The sequence below is a fragment of the Solanum verrucosum genome, unplaced genomic scaffold, assembly GCF_900185275.1.
Source record: "Solanum verrucosum unplaced genomic scaffold, falcon-dt-bn FXZP01000281.1, whole genome shotgun sequence".
Taxonomy (NCBI): Eukaryota; Viridiplantae; Streptophyta; class Magnoliopsida; order Solanales; family Solanaceae; genus Solanum; species Solanum verrucosum.
The window spans coordinates 1,097,866-1,109,835 of NW_026020554.1; the positions used below are offsets into that span (position 1 = coordinate 1,097,866).

The 11,970-nt window shown below is 36.1% G+C and overlaps 1 protein-coding gene across 1 annotated transcript; it reads left to right on the top strand.

Annotated features, from left to right (window-relative positions):
• Positions 1 to 785: 785 nt before the first annotated feature.
• LOC125810097 (calmodulin-binding protein 60 D-like) lies at positions 786 to 10,362 on the top strand. The gene is made up of 8 exons (XM_049489618.1): positions 786 to 1,153; positions 2,285 to 2,360; positions 3,636 to 3,694; positions 4,750 to 5,243; positions 5,336 to 5,496; positions 5,589 to 5,792; positions 7,416 to 7,659; positions 9,251 to 10,362. Exons 1-8 carry the CDS (start codon positions 1,065 to 1,067, stop codon positions 9,799 to 9,801), a joined length of 1,878 nt encoding a protein of 625 aa, XP_049345575.1. The 5' UTR covers positions 786 to 1,064; the 3' UTR covers positions 9,802 to 10,362.
• The last annotated feature ends 1,608 nt before the right edge of the window (positions 10,363 to 11,970 follow it).

Sequence of the window (11,970 nt, forward strand, 5' to 3'; positions counted from 1 at the left end):
ACACGAGACATATATGAAAGTGAGGCTTGATATGCAAGTCATCCGAAAAAAAGAAAAGAAATTTCAAACATTTTAGGTCTATTATCCAAGGAAATAGAGAGATTGACGAGGATGTCACTTACCGCATTGGGAAAAGGGTGAATGAAATGGTGGCTCGCATCCAAAGTTTTGTATGATAAAAAGGTGTCACCAAAACTTACAGACAAGTTCTACAAGTGATAGTTAGATCGACTATTTTACATCAGGTGGAGTGTTGGTCAGTCAAAAACTCTTGCATTGAGAAAATAAAAGTTGTAGAAATGAGGATGTTGATATAGATGTGTGAGCATATTAAAAGAGATAAAATTAGAAATGAGAATATTGGGAAGAAGGTGGAAATGGTTTCGATGGAGACTGAAATAGTTCAGAAATGTGAAAAGGAGATATACGAATGTCATAATGCAGAGGTGTGAGAGGCTAGCTATGAATAGTTTCATAAGAGGTAGAGGTAGACTGAAAATGTATTGGGGAAAATGTGATTAGACATAACATAATGCAATTCCAGCTTACCGAGGATATGACCTTAAATAGGAGGCCCAGAGGTTACAAATTAGGATAAAATGTAAGTAAATAACATATGTTATCTTGTTATCCATTCATACTAGTAGTTATATAGTATGTTTTTCTTGTATTTCGACTATCATATTATTTTGTTTTAGTTACTACTATATTATACGTACACTATTTCATATCCGAACCCCACTTTATAAAATTATACTAGTGTGTTGTTATTGAGTTTCAGGTTTGATGGATTTTTGTTTTATATGATCCGAATCACTAAATATCCGGTATACAAGCCAAAGGCAGGCAGCCATGAAAACAAAATCTCAAGATCTTCCTCGAAATTTCCGCGAAACCTCTCAACTCTTTTTTCTTTCATTTTTTCCCGCTTTCCCTTTTGGCTTTCATCTTTGGTTTCTTTAATTTTTCCTCTTTTTAATCTTCCCGTTAGGAATTTGGGAGCTCAAATTTGAACTGAAAAATCAGATCTAAAGATACCCAATACAGTAATTGAGAGGAATTTCATGGAAAGACCCAGTGGAGAGAAACGTAGACTTGATGTTAGCAGTAGTGAAGAAGGTCAACCTGATAGAAAAAGACCAGCTCTTGCCAGGTAAATTTACCATAATCTTCATTTTAAGCTATAACATCAGGGTGTAGAAAATGTACCATGTAAATAGGTTTTCCTACTTTCTTCTTGAGCTAATTTTGCCAATAGAGTAACAGGGTCGCACTTTGATTTTTCATCAAATTAGTAATCATGTTTCAGTATCTACTTTTATTGAAAGACACTGCAAATTCTTGTGGAGGGTGAAGGCTGAGAGTGATCATAGGATAATGGGGGCAGTGGATAATAAATTTGTTAATAAAAGTTATAATCTTGATGGATATGTTTGTTGTATCATAGCGAAGATCATTGAGAACAGATAATCTGTTTGATGGTTGTTTGGTACTTGGGGGAAGGAAGAGTTAAATCCGGCTTGATGACTAGCCAATTTGTGGTTTTTCTAGTGACAATTGAAGTATGTTCTCCTAAGCTTAATTCTTAAGTATTACATTCCCGGACATATTGATGTGGTGCATCATTTCCAGAGGTTCATAGTGTTGTCTGCTTTTTCATGGCTCAGTTTGTTAAGTGTAATATATGGACTGATATCTCCTGAGGAAGTCGTTTTGAGGTATCTGAGCTACATTTGTGACAGTTGCCACCTCATCTTGCAAAATGGATATGGCATGATTGCTTGCCACAGTAATAGAAGTGATGTAGTAGGTAAGCTACCATGTCTAGTCAAAGTTTTAGCTGTTAACTGTCAGTAGGATTAGCCAGACCTTGCAAAGAGATGAACGGTATCCCCTCTAATTTGTAACTTTGAAAATACATGAGCATATCAAGCCAACTTCTTTGAAATCCTATATACACTTCGGTATCTCAGACCGTCAAATTGGCAGATGCCTCTCTCACAAGCCTATTCTATGTGATGGTCAGTCAATTGTATTACTTTTAGTGTCACCATCTAGATTACAATTTTTTCCTTTTAAAAATATGTTGTTTTGTTCATAATTTCTTTATAGTTATTGGATGTCATATTTTGTGCTTCGATCTAACACGAAACTGTGTGAACTGGCTTATCTTATTCTTTTCTGTGAAGCTGAAATTCAATACCTATTCTAGCTGAGCTCATCTTCTTTGTATCATTCATGGTAACAATTACATCGTTTATTGAAAACTACATGGTTAATGCAGTGTTATTGTTGAAGCGCTCAAGGTGGACAGTCTGCAGAAACTCTGCTCATCACTGGAGCCAATTCTTCGGAGAGTTGTAAGCTATTAGGACCTTTTGTCACTTCTCTTCCTGTTCGTGGGATGCTAAGAAACACTTTCATTGTGATCTCTAATTACCTTAATACATGGAAGTCTCAACCACCCATTCAGTTGTATCTTGTACTGCTGTGACACTATATCTAATTCCAGTATGAGTTGGAAGCTGCAAATATTTACTTATTAGTGTATAACAACATTAACACTTAAAAAATGAAAAAATGCATAAGTTATGTCCATTCGAGCTAATCAGAACAAGTTATAGATAGTTGATCTTGAAGGACTGCTTAGAACTGATGATTATGGCACGGGTTTATGTGGCCATTGTCTGATATGTCATTGTTTTGGATTATAACTATTAACAATCAGAGGCAGATCCAGGTATTGAAATTGCAGGGGGCACCACTATCTTTAATGTAGACATGTTAAATTTTTTTTCTTCAAATAACAAAGCCATATCAATTACTCACTACAAAATTTCGGGTGGAACTCTCTGATTTATATTTTTAAAAAAGAAGCAACCGAAAACAAAACAAAACTGACTGTAACTACTAAAGTGTCAAAAGTTCAAAATTTGGGAAAATTCTATTGTGGGAACCGAACCCGGGTGAGCCTGTTATTTAGTCCACCTGTGCACTTCAAATCAACCAATGGAACCACTTTACCTTTGTTACTAGGGGTGCCAATACATAAATATATACACTATTTAAGATATATACATACATTTTGCCGAGGTTACCGGGAGCCCATGACCCCCCTACCCAAGGAGGTCCGGTCCGCCTCTGTTAACAATAGCGGTTGTAATATCTACAGAGTTCTCTCTCTCTACCCGTGAGAGTGTTCTCAATAACTATGCCTATGTGCACAGTGTCAATGCTTCCTTGAGATGCCATTTACTCAAGTTTCTCTTTCTTATCTGACGGTTTTAAGTGTGTTAGACTCTCTCTTCTGTTAAACACAACATGTAATTTCAGTTGTGTATGGGAAAGTGATTTGTTGATCTCAATTCAAGGTTTTATTGTGAATACATTTGGGAATGGCTATTTTTTAATGTACTGCTGCATGGCATTGAAAGATTTTGATCATGAAACTCTATTCACCAGTACACAAGCTCCTATATTGGTTGGAAACAACATTGAAGCGTGCTTATGTTTCCTGCTTTTGGGATCACTGCGCAATACTTAAATCTTCTTTTCTTGTTGCACTTGCACAAGATGTCTTCTGGATTTGGTGGTTCTTGTATCTTTATTTCTGGATGTTCCTTTGTGCTCACTAGGTTAGTGAAGAAGTGGAGCGGGCTTTGGCAAAACTTGGCCCTACTAAACTTAATGCAAGGTATGTCAGATTCTAGGTGTTTACAATGTATCCCCTTGAGGATCATTTGATTTACCTTTGAACCTATCAATGTTTGCTCTAAATAGAATTGAGATATGGACATAAGAGAGGAGGTTTTCCTGGCTTTGATTGACGTTACAAATTTAGGTCAGGCAGGCACCATAGTAGCAATCATGTATTCAGTATGTTCTGTTGATTAGATTCCACGTTGTAGATTTTTCATGAGACGATAGTGCTGCATGGCAGCAATATAAGAGCTAGTTTGGTCAATCTAGTGGTTACAGAGACATGATGTCAGTTTGGAAAGGTATTATATAGTTTAAAAGATGTCTCTGTTAAGTCTTTATCAATTTACAGAGCTCCACAAATGGTTAGATATTAAAGCATACTAAATGGAAAAGGGCCCAGGCTTCAATCAGATTGGAATCAACTATTTTCTTTCTCTTAATATCTGTTGCTTAATATGATCTGCTCACATTAAACTACTCCATGGTATTTTATAATTTATGTGAACCTTTTCAAACAGAAATTACCCTTTGCTTCGCTGGTTTTATTGGAATTGTCATAGTTCCAAACTTCAATCTGTAATTAAGTTGACTTCCTTTGATAAGTTTCTTCTTTCAAATTGTATCGATTTATTACTAGTCTTCCATTGGATGCTAATTATGTAATGGAATAAATTCAAGAATTAGCATGACTAACATTTGGATGCTACTTAAAAATATGCTATTTTGTTCTTTTCTCTATAGTGTTGGTTAGCTTAAAAATAGTGCCTGTGTTAAATTTGGATCAGAGCCTTGAGGTTCTTTGCCACTCAACTCTTTGCCACTAAGGCAATTTCATCAAAAGCTAGAGTAATGCCTCTGGTTTTTTATGGACCACTCCCACATCGGTACTACTATGTGCTGAGGTGGGATTTATATGGCCTTGGGCGCTCCCACCTCAATAGCTAGCTTTTGGGGTTTGAGTTAGGCCTACTTACTTGAGTTCCCATGTAATTTTGCTTTAAATGACTGTCCACTCCACCTTGATCTGAACAACTAAAAATGATGCAGGGTTTCTCCAAAAAGAATTGAAGGGCCAAATGGGAGAAATTTGCAGCTTCAGTTCAGGTCTAAATTGTCACTGCCTCTCTTTACAGGAGGGAAAGTAGAAGGAGAACAGGGTTCTGCTATCCATATTGTCTTGCTTAATGGAAATACAGGCCATGTTGTAACAGTCGGCCCAGAGTCGTCTGTTAAACTAGATGTTGTTGTGCTTGGAGGAGATTTTAATAATGAGGACGATGATGGATGGACTGAAGAAGAATTTGAGTCTCACATTGTGAAGGAGCGTGATGGGAAAAGGCCGCTTCTTACAGGAGACTTGCAAGTGATATTGAAGGAAGGTGTAGGTAGTCTTGGTGAGTTTACATTTACTGACAACTCTAGCTGGATTAGAAGCAGAAAGTTCAGGCTAGGCTTAAAAGTTGTATCAGGTTCTCGAGAGGGAATTCATATTCGAGAGGCAAAAACAGAAGCCTTCAGTGTGAAGGATCATCGAGGAGAATGTGAGTCTGTTAAATGTCAAATTATGTGCCATTTTTTATGCAAATCACAATTATCTTATCTGTTGTAGTTCTGTGACTGTCTTATTCTTCAGTGTACAAGAAACATTATCCACCTGCATTAAACGATGATGTTTGGAGATTGGAAAAGATAGGAAAAGATGGATCCTTCCACAAGAGGCTAAATAAAGCTGGCATATATACGGTGGAAGACTTTCTACGGCTCATCGTGAGAGACTCTCAGAGGCTCCGAAATGTAATAATATCAAACCTATAACGTCGGAAATTAATTTGATAATTGTGGTTATATCCAACATTTTCTTTTTATTTTTCACCTAATTGTCTCAGATCCTGGGAAGTGGAATGTCAAATAAGATGTGGGATGCTCTTGTGGAGCATGCTAAGACCTGTGCTCTTAGTGGGAAGCTCTATGTCTATTATCCTGATGATATGAAGAGTGTCGGGGTTGTTTTTAGCAATATTTATGAGTTGTGTGGTTTAATCTCTGGTGGACAGTATCATTCAGTTGATTCTCTTTCAGAGGATCAAAAGGTTTGTATTCTTGAATTCATTTTCCTCTTTTACATAATTATGTTTGATTCTTTTTTCTCTTTTCTTCTTTTGAATAAGTTGCTTACCCATCTAATAATTTTGTAAAATTAAGAAAAGAAAAAACATTATGCTCTACAATTTGCTTGCAGTAAAGCAGAGAAGAATTCATCTTTTCCAGCACCTCCAAAAAAAATATTAACTTTGTCATATTGGATACCGAAGTCAAGGCAATGGGTGTCATCGAGCATGTCCCTAAATGGGTTAAATCTAGGTTTTTGTTATTCACAACCCAAATCTTTCGGCCCAACCGTGTTTGACCCTAAAGTATTTGAGACCGAGTATTTTTACTAAAGCTGTTTTCTGCCTATTTAAATCCAATACCGATCTTCCAGCCACCACCCTATTTTTATGCAATTTGCACGATTTTTTTACTGAAGTTGTTTTTAGCCTCTTCAAATGCTGAGGATATTATGTTTATTGACGAAACGAGGATGTCAACCAAAAGCTTGAACTATGGAGAAGCATGTTAGAGAGTAAGGGTTTTCGGATAAGTAGAAGTAAGATTAAATACCTGCATTGCAGGTTTAGTCAGCATGAGAGGAGAGAAGTTGAGGCAAGACTAGATGGGATTGCAGTGCTAAAATGCAAACAATTTAGATATTTAGGCTCATTTTGTCAAGACAATGGAATGATAGATGAAGATGTTACTCATAAGATTAAAATGGGATGGTTGAAATGGAGAAGTTTACCAGGGTGTTATATGACAGAAGGATACCTATCAAAGTGAAAGATAAACTCTATATAACAACTATAAGACTGACTTTGTTGTATCATGTATGGTAGTGAATGTCGGGTAAAGTCCAACATATCCACAATATGAGTGTCGCAGAGATGGATATGGCGGATGCTAAGATGGATTTGCGGTCCTACCAGATTAGATAGGATTAGAAATGACCACATTTGCCAAGAAGTGCAAGTAGCACACATCGAGGATAAACTGCGAGAAGGTCGCTTGAGATGGCTTGGACATGTTCTGCATAGACTTATAGATGCACCGGTTCGTATGTGTGAAACTTTGGTAAGTGAAGGTGTTAAAAGGGGACAAAGTAGACCTAAAATTATATGGAATGAAGTGGTCTCAGAAGACCTACAATTGCTTAGTATCAATACAAACTTAGCTAAAGATAGGGCATAATGGAGGAAAAAGATCCATAATAGGTGATAGCTACTAGTTGAGTATAGGTTTTAGACTCGTATGAAACTTTTATTATTATTCTTCTTATTATTATTGTTGTATTTTTCTCTTTTATTTATTTTATTTTTTATATAATTTTAATGTATTTTTTTCATTTTTATTTTGTTTATTATTATTATGATATGATATGAGCTTAAATGACGAAATGAGGATTCATATAGCTGACCTAACTTATTTGGGAGTTATTGTTTTTAGCCTATATTTTGATGTGGTTTGTACTCTTTCTTTTATCTCTGTCATATTGTAAAACGTTGAAAGTAGTGGTTATTAGTATATAACATGTTACTACCATTTGCATAAGCTTGGCTTTGGATTGTACCTTCCCGGTATGAGGAAGAGCTTAAGCAAACATCAAACTTTTCTTGCAGGAATATGTGGACAGCTTAGTCAAGAAGGCATATGACAACTGGATGCATGTTGTTGAATATGATGGCAAATCTCTTTTAAGCCTTAATCAGAATAAAACCTCAGATGCTCCTCAGTATGATCCTTCAACTGGTTCTCAGAACCATCCTAATTCATTTGATCATCAACTCAATCTGCCAAGTCTTCCTGCTTCAACTTCATCAGAGCAGCCTCCTATGAATTCAGGATTGAACATGGGATTGGAAGGTATATATATATGCATCAGATGCAAGATATTAGTTTGATGCTTAAGAAATGTTATCTTGAAGTGTGTTCTATTGTGTTCATTGTTTTGCTTTTACTGCTGAGTTGGCTTCTTAGTGAGTTCCTTTGGTAACTGAAAGATAATTCATTACTGAATATGACTCTAAATGATAAGAAATTCCACACATCCAGTAACATAAGCCTGAACTTTGAGTGTAAATAACGCATCGCATATTCTCTGGCATGCCCTTTTTTCTTAAGTTTGAGACAGTGTTGTTGTAGACTTGTGTTACCGTGTTGTCGTCCTTTGCCAGTCTATGATTGGCGATCTTCTGATAACTTGTTTCCCGCAACATGGTTTGTCATTTTTACCTGCTTGCGCTTTCTCTTCATTTAATCAACTATGCCTTCATATCCAAGAGTTATGGATTTATTGGGAATAATTCTTTGCATTAAGACATCAAAATTTGACATATAGCTTTAACAACCCAAGAGTTGGAAAAACAAATTAATTTTATATCTATCTGATTATCTGTAGAGCACTGAAAGTTGTAGCCTTTGCTGGTCAATACTCAATAAAGAGAGTTATACTTGTGACTTTTGGGCTTTTGTTGTCCTCTATTATACACACATACAGAGGCAAGTACATCTTGGCTCTGTGGTTATAGTGCTTTAGAAAGAAACCTACTGTAGGTGTCACAAGTGAATTCCTTTCTAAGCAAGTTATCCATTGTTGCACCATTTTACTCCCTCCAACAATTCCACCTATTTTAGAAAATATAGCTAGTTGCGAATCTCAATCGAAGAGGACTGCAATAGTTTGAATCAGTGTGAAAATAGTCTAAGTATGATAATGCGATGTTTTACTCTTAACCAACTTATGAAAGATCATTCCCCATGTATTTGGTGGTCTGTGTGGAAAGAAAGGAATCTCAGATGCTTCCAGAACAAAAGCAACAACATCCAGAAGATGAAGATGAATTGTTTGCTTTTGTTTAGTTTTTGGTGTAAACAAGAGTTTATGGAAGATCTAGAATCAGTGATGAATGTTTTAGGCATTTTTGTAATTTTGCTAATAAGGTTGAAGATCTTCCTGATAATCTCCTATATTTGCAATTAGTAAACCTGTAATATGTTGTGGCAGGTTTGATTTTTGGAATAGAATACAAGTGACCTAAAAAAAATTATGTCCAAGGCAATTTACTTCTTAGTCACCATCTATGTTGCTCAGACTCTTCTAAAATGTTGATGGGTGCGTGTTTGATCCTCCAAAAGTAGTGCATTTTTTGAGGATCTGACGTGGGTTCGGCAACATTTTTGAAGAATCTGAGCAACATAGGTCACCATACCTAGTAAGTTGTCTCGTAAAATGGGACAGAGTACCTTAAGCTTTATATTTTACTGCCATGTATGACATGAACTCATTCTAGTTAAGCACTTGAATGCTTTGGAACTCTTCCCTAACAATTCGTTGATCTAAGTATGAATAATTGCCCAGTTGAGCTAGCTATTAGATATGCAATAACACCTATTTGTCTCTTGCATATCTTTTATCAAGTTTTGTTTCATAATGAACATATCTCTGTTTTGCCAGGGTATAACGATAGTCTAATGGGTACATATACCACAGAGTCTCAGAACACGAATGTTAGTGTCAATGAACAGTTAAGTGGTGCTTCATTTTCTCAAAACCACTTTGTAGGCATGTCGCAACAAGCTCAGCAACCTGGAAGTGAGAGTAGACTGGCCCTTCACCCACCACAGCCATCATTTTCTAGCTTTTTTGCTGCTAGCACTCCTAATTCATCCTATAAAGGAACTGATGACTTCTTCACAGAGGAAGAGATACGCACCAGAAGTCATGAAATGTTAGAGAATGACGACATGCAACATCTTCTCCATATATTCAACATGGGTGGCCAGCATCATGCTTCTTCTAGTACCTCAGAAGATAATAATTACCCATATGGATCACCATACATGCCCAGTATGTCTTCAAGCTTTGGTATTGATGAGGACCGTACACGTTCAGGAAAGGCTGTTGTTGGGTGGCTCAAACTGAAAGCAGCATTGAGATGGGGCATCTTCATCAGGAAGAAAGCTGCTGAGAAAAGAGCACAGATTGTTGAATTGGATGACCCCTAGATTTGATTTTACACTTCTCATAGCATCCACTTGGAGGCCGAAGTCACTTCAAATTTGATAAATTCATTTCCTTGTAAAGTATGCTTGCAATGTGATGTTTGGGCTTCCTCTGATGAACACTGTCACTCGCTAATGGAGTTTGGTCGTCTAGCCATGAATACACATCTGGTGCTAGTTTAGGCTCGATTCAGCATCTGGAAGTGTTCTGATATTTTCTCACCACATGATGTGCATTTTTGAAGATGTTGTCATTCTTGCTTCTGGCTGATAGAGACTTCCCATGAATAAACCCGCGTTGAAAAAGACATCAGCTACCCCTGGGAGAGATGCAAGTAACTTCAGTTCTCTCAACTCAAGATGTTTGTTAGCTGCTAGTTTACTTTCTTATTAATGTTGACTATTGTTGTAATTCCCCTAGTGTTTTCTTCTAAACCAGTTTCAATCAAAGAAAATCTTATGTTTATAAAACAATTGTATATGGAACTGATAAAAATAGGATATTTGGGTGCTTTAAGCACTTCTTGTTCAACTTGTGTAGCTCCAATGTGTTGGCATTCTGTATCAGAGACATCTTCCTCATCCAGGATACAAGTCAAAGCATGCTTTCTTGCAGCCATATAGACAAATTAAAACAAAATTATGTAGTATCTCTACCTAGGCAAAATTATGATTATAACAATAATCAGAATTTTAATAATGTAAGATAAATAATGATTAGGTCAATCATATTCCCCAACTTTATTGGACTTTACACACGAAAAACTAACAGATCTTGAATTTCTATTTTGGGACCTTTAAATGCTAAAAAAATGGCCCATAATTCCTATTGAGTGACCCTTGAATGCTAAAAAAGTGTGCGGATCATGGTGAGGCTATAGGTTATATAAATGTTTTGGAAAAAAGTGTCTGAAAGCCATATCACCAAAAAATTCAGGAACTGACGAAAAATTGAGAAAGCTGTCTAATTCCTGTTGAGTGACCCTAAATGCTAAAAAAAAGTGGCATGGATTATGGTGAGACTATAAGTATTGTTCCCCCAGGTCATTACATATGGTCTTGTAAAGGTTTTGGAAAAAAGTGCCTGAAAGGTATATATATCACCAAAAAAATTATGGACTAACACAAACAAAAATACTAAGAAAATGACTTAATTCCTAGGACCCTAAATGCTAAAAATTAGTATGGATCATGTTGATGCTATACATATTGTTCTCCAGGTCATTACGTAGGGTCCTGTAAATTATTTCGAAAAATGTGACAAAAATCCATATCACCAAAGAATTCATGTATTAAAAATATGAAAAATTGAGAAAATTGTCTAATTCTTGTTGAGTGGTCCTTAAATGCTAAAAAATGACGTGGATCATAATGAAGCTACATGTATCGTTCCTCACAGTCATGCAAATCAGTGGCGGAGCCAGAATTTTTAATTAGGGGGTTCAAAATCTGAAGAAATAGACACACGATATAGTCTAAGGGGGTTCGACATCTACTATATATACATAAAAAATTATTTTAACCATATAAAAATAATATAATTTTCCGCCGAAGGGGGGTCGGATGACCCCCCTAAAAATAGGGTGGCTCCGCCACTGATGCAAATATTTTGCAAAAATTGTGCATGAAATCCATATCATCAAAAAATTCATGTACTAACACATACGAAAACTAAGAAAATCGCCTAAATGTTTGTTGAGTGCCCCCTAAATGCTAAAAAAGTGGTGTGTATCATGGTGAGACTATACATATTGTTTTCCTAGGTCATTGCAGATGGTCCTGTAAAATTGTTCCAAAAAATGTGTCCGAAATTCATATCACCAAAAAATTTATGAACTAATACACGAAAAACCTAGAAAATCGCCTAATTCCTCTTGAATGACCTCTAAATGCTAAGATAGTGGTGTGGATCATGGTGAGTGTACATATTGTTCTTCAAGTCATTACAAAGGGTCTTGTAATTTTTTTGCAAAAAATGTGTCTGAAATCGATATTACCAAAAAAAATCATATACTAACACACCATGAATAATTGAGAAAATCGTCTAATTTGTGTTGAGTGGCCCCTAAATGTCAAAAAGTGGCGTGAATCATGGTGAGACTATACATATTGTTCCTCGAGTCACTACGGAGAATCATGTAAAGTTTTGCAAAATAAACACCCAAAATTCAT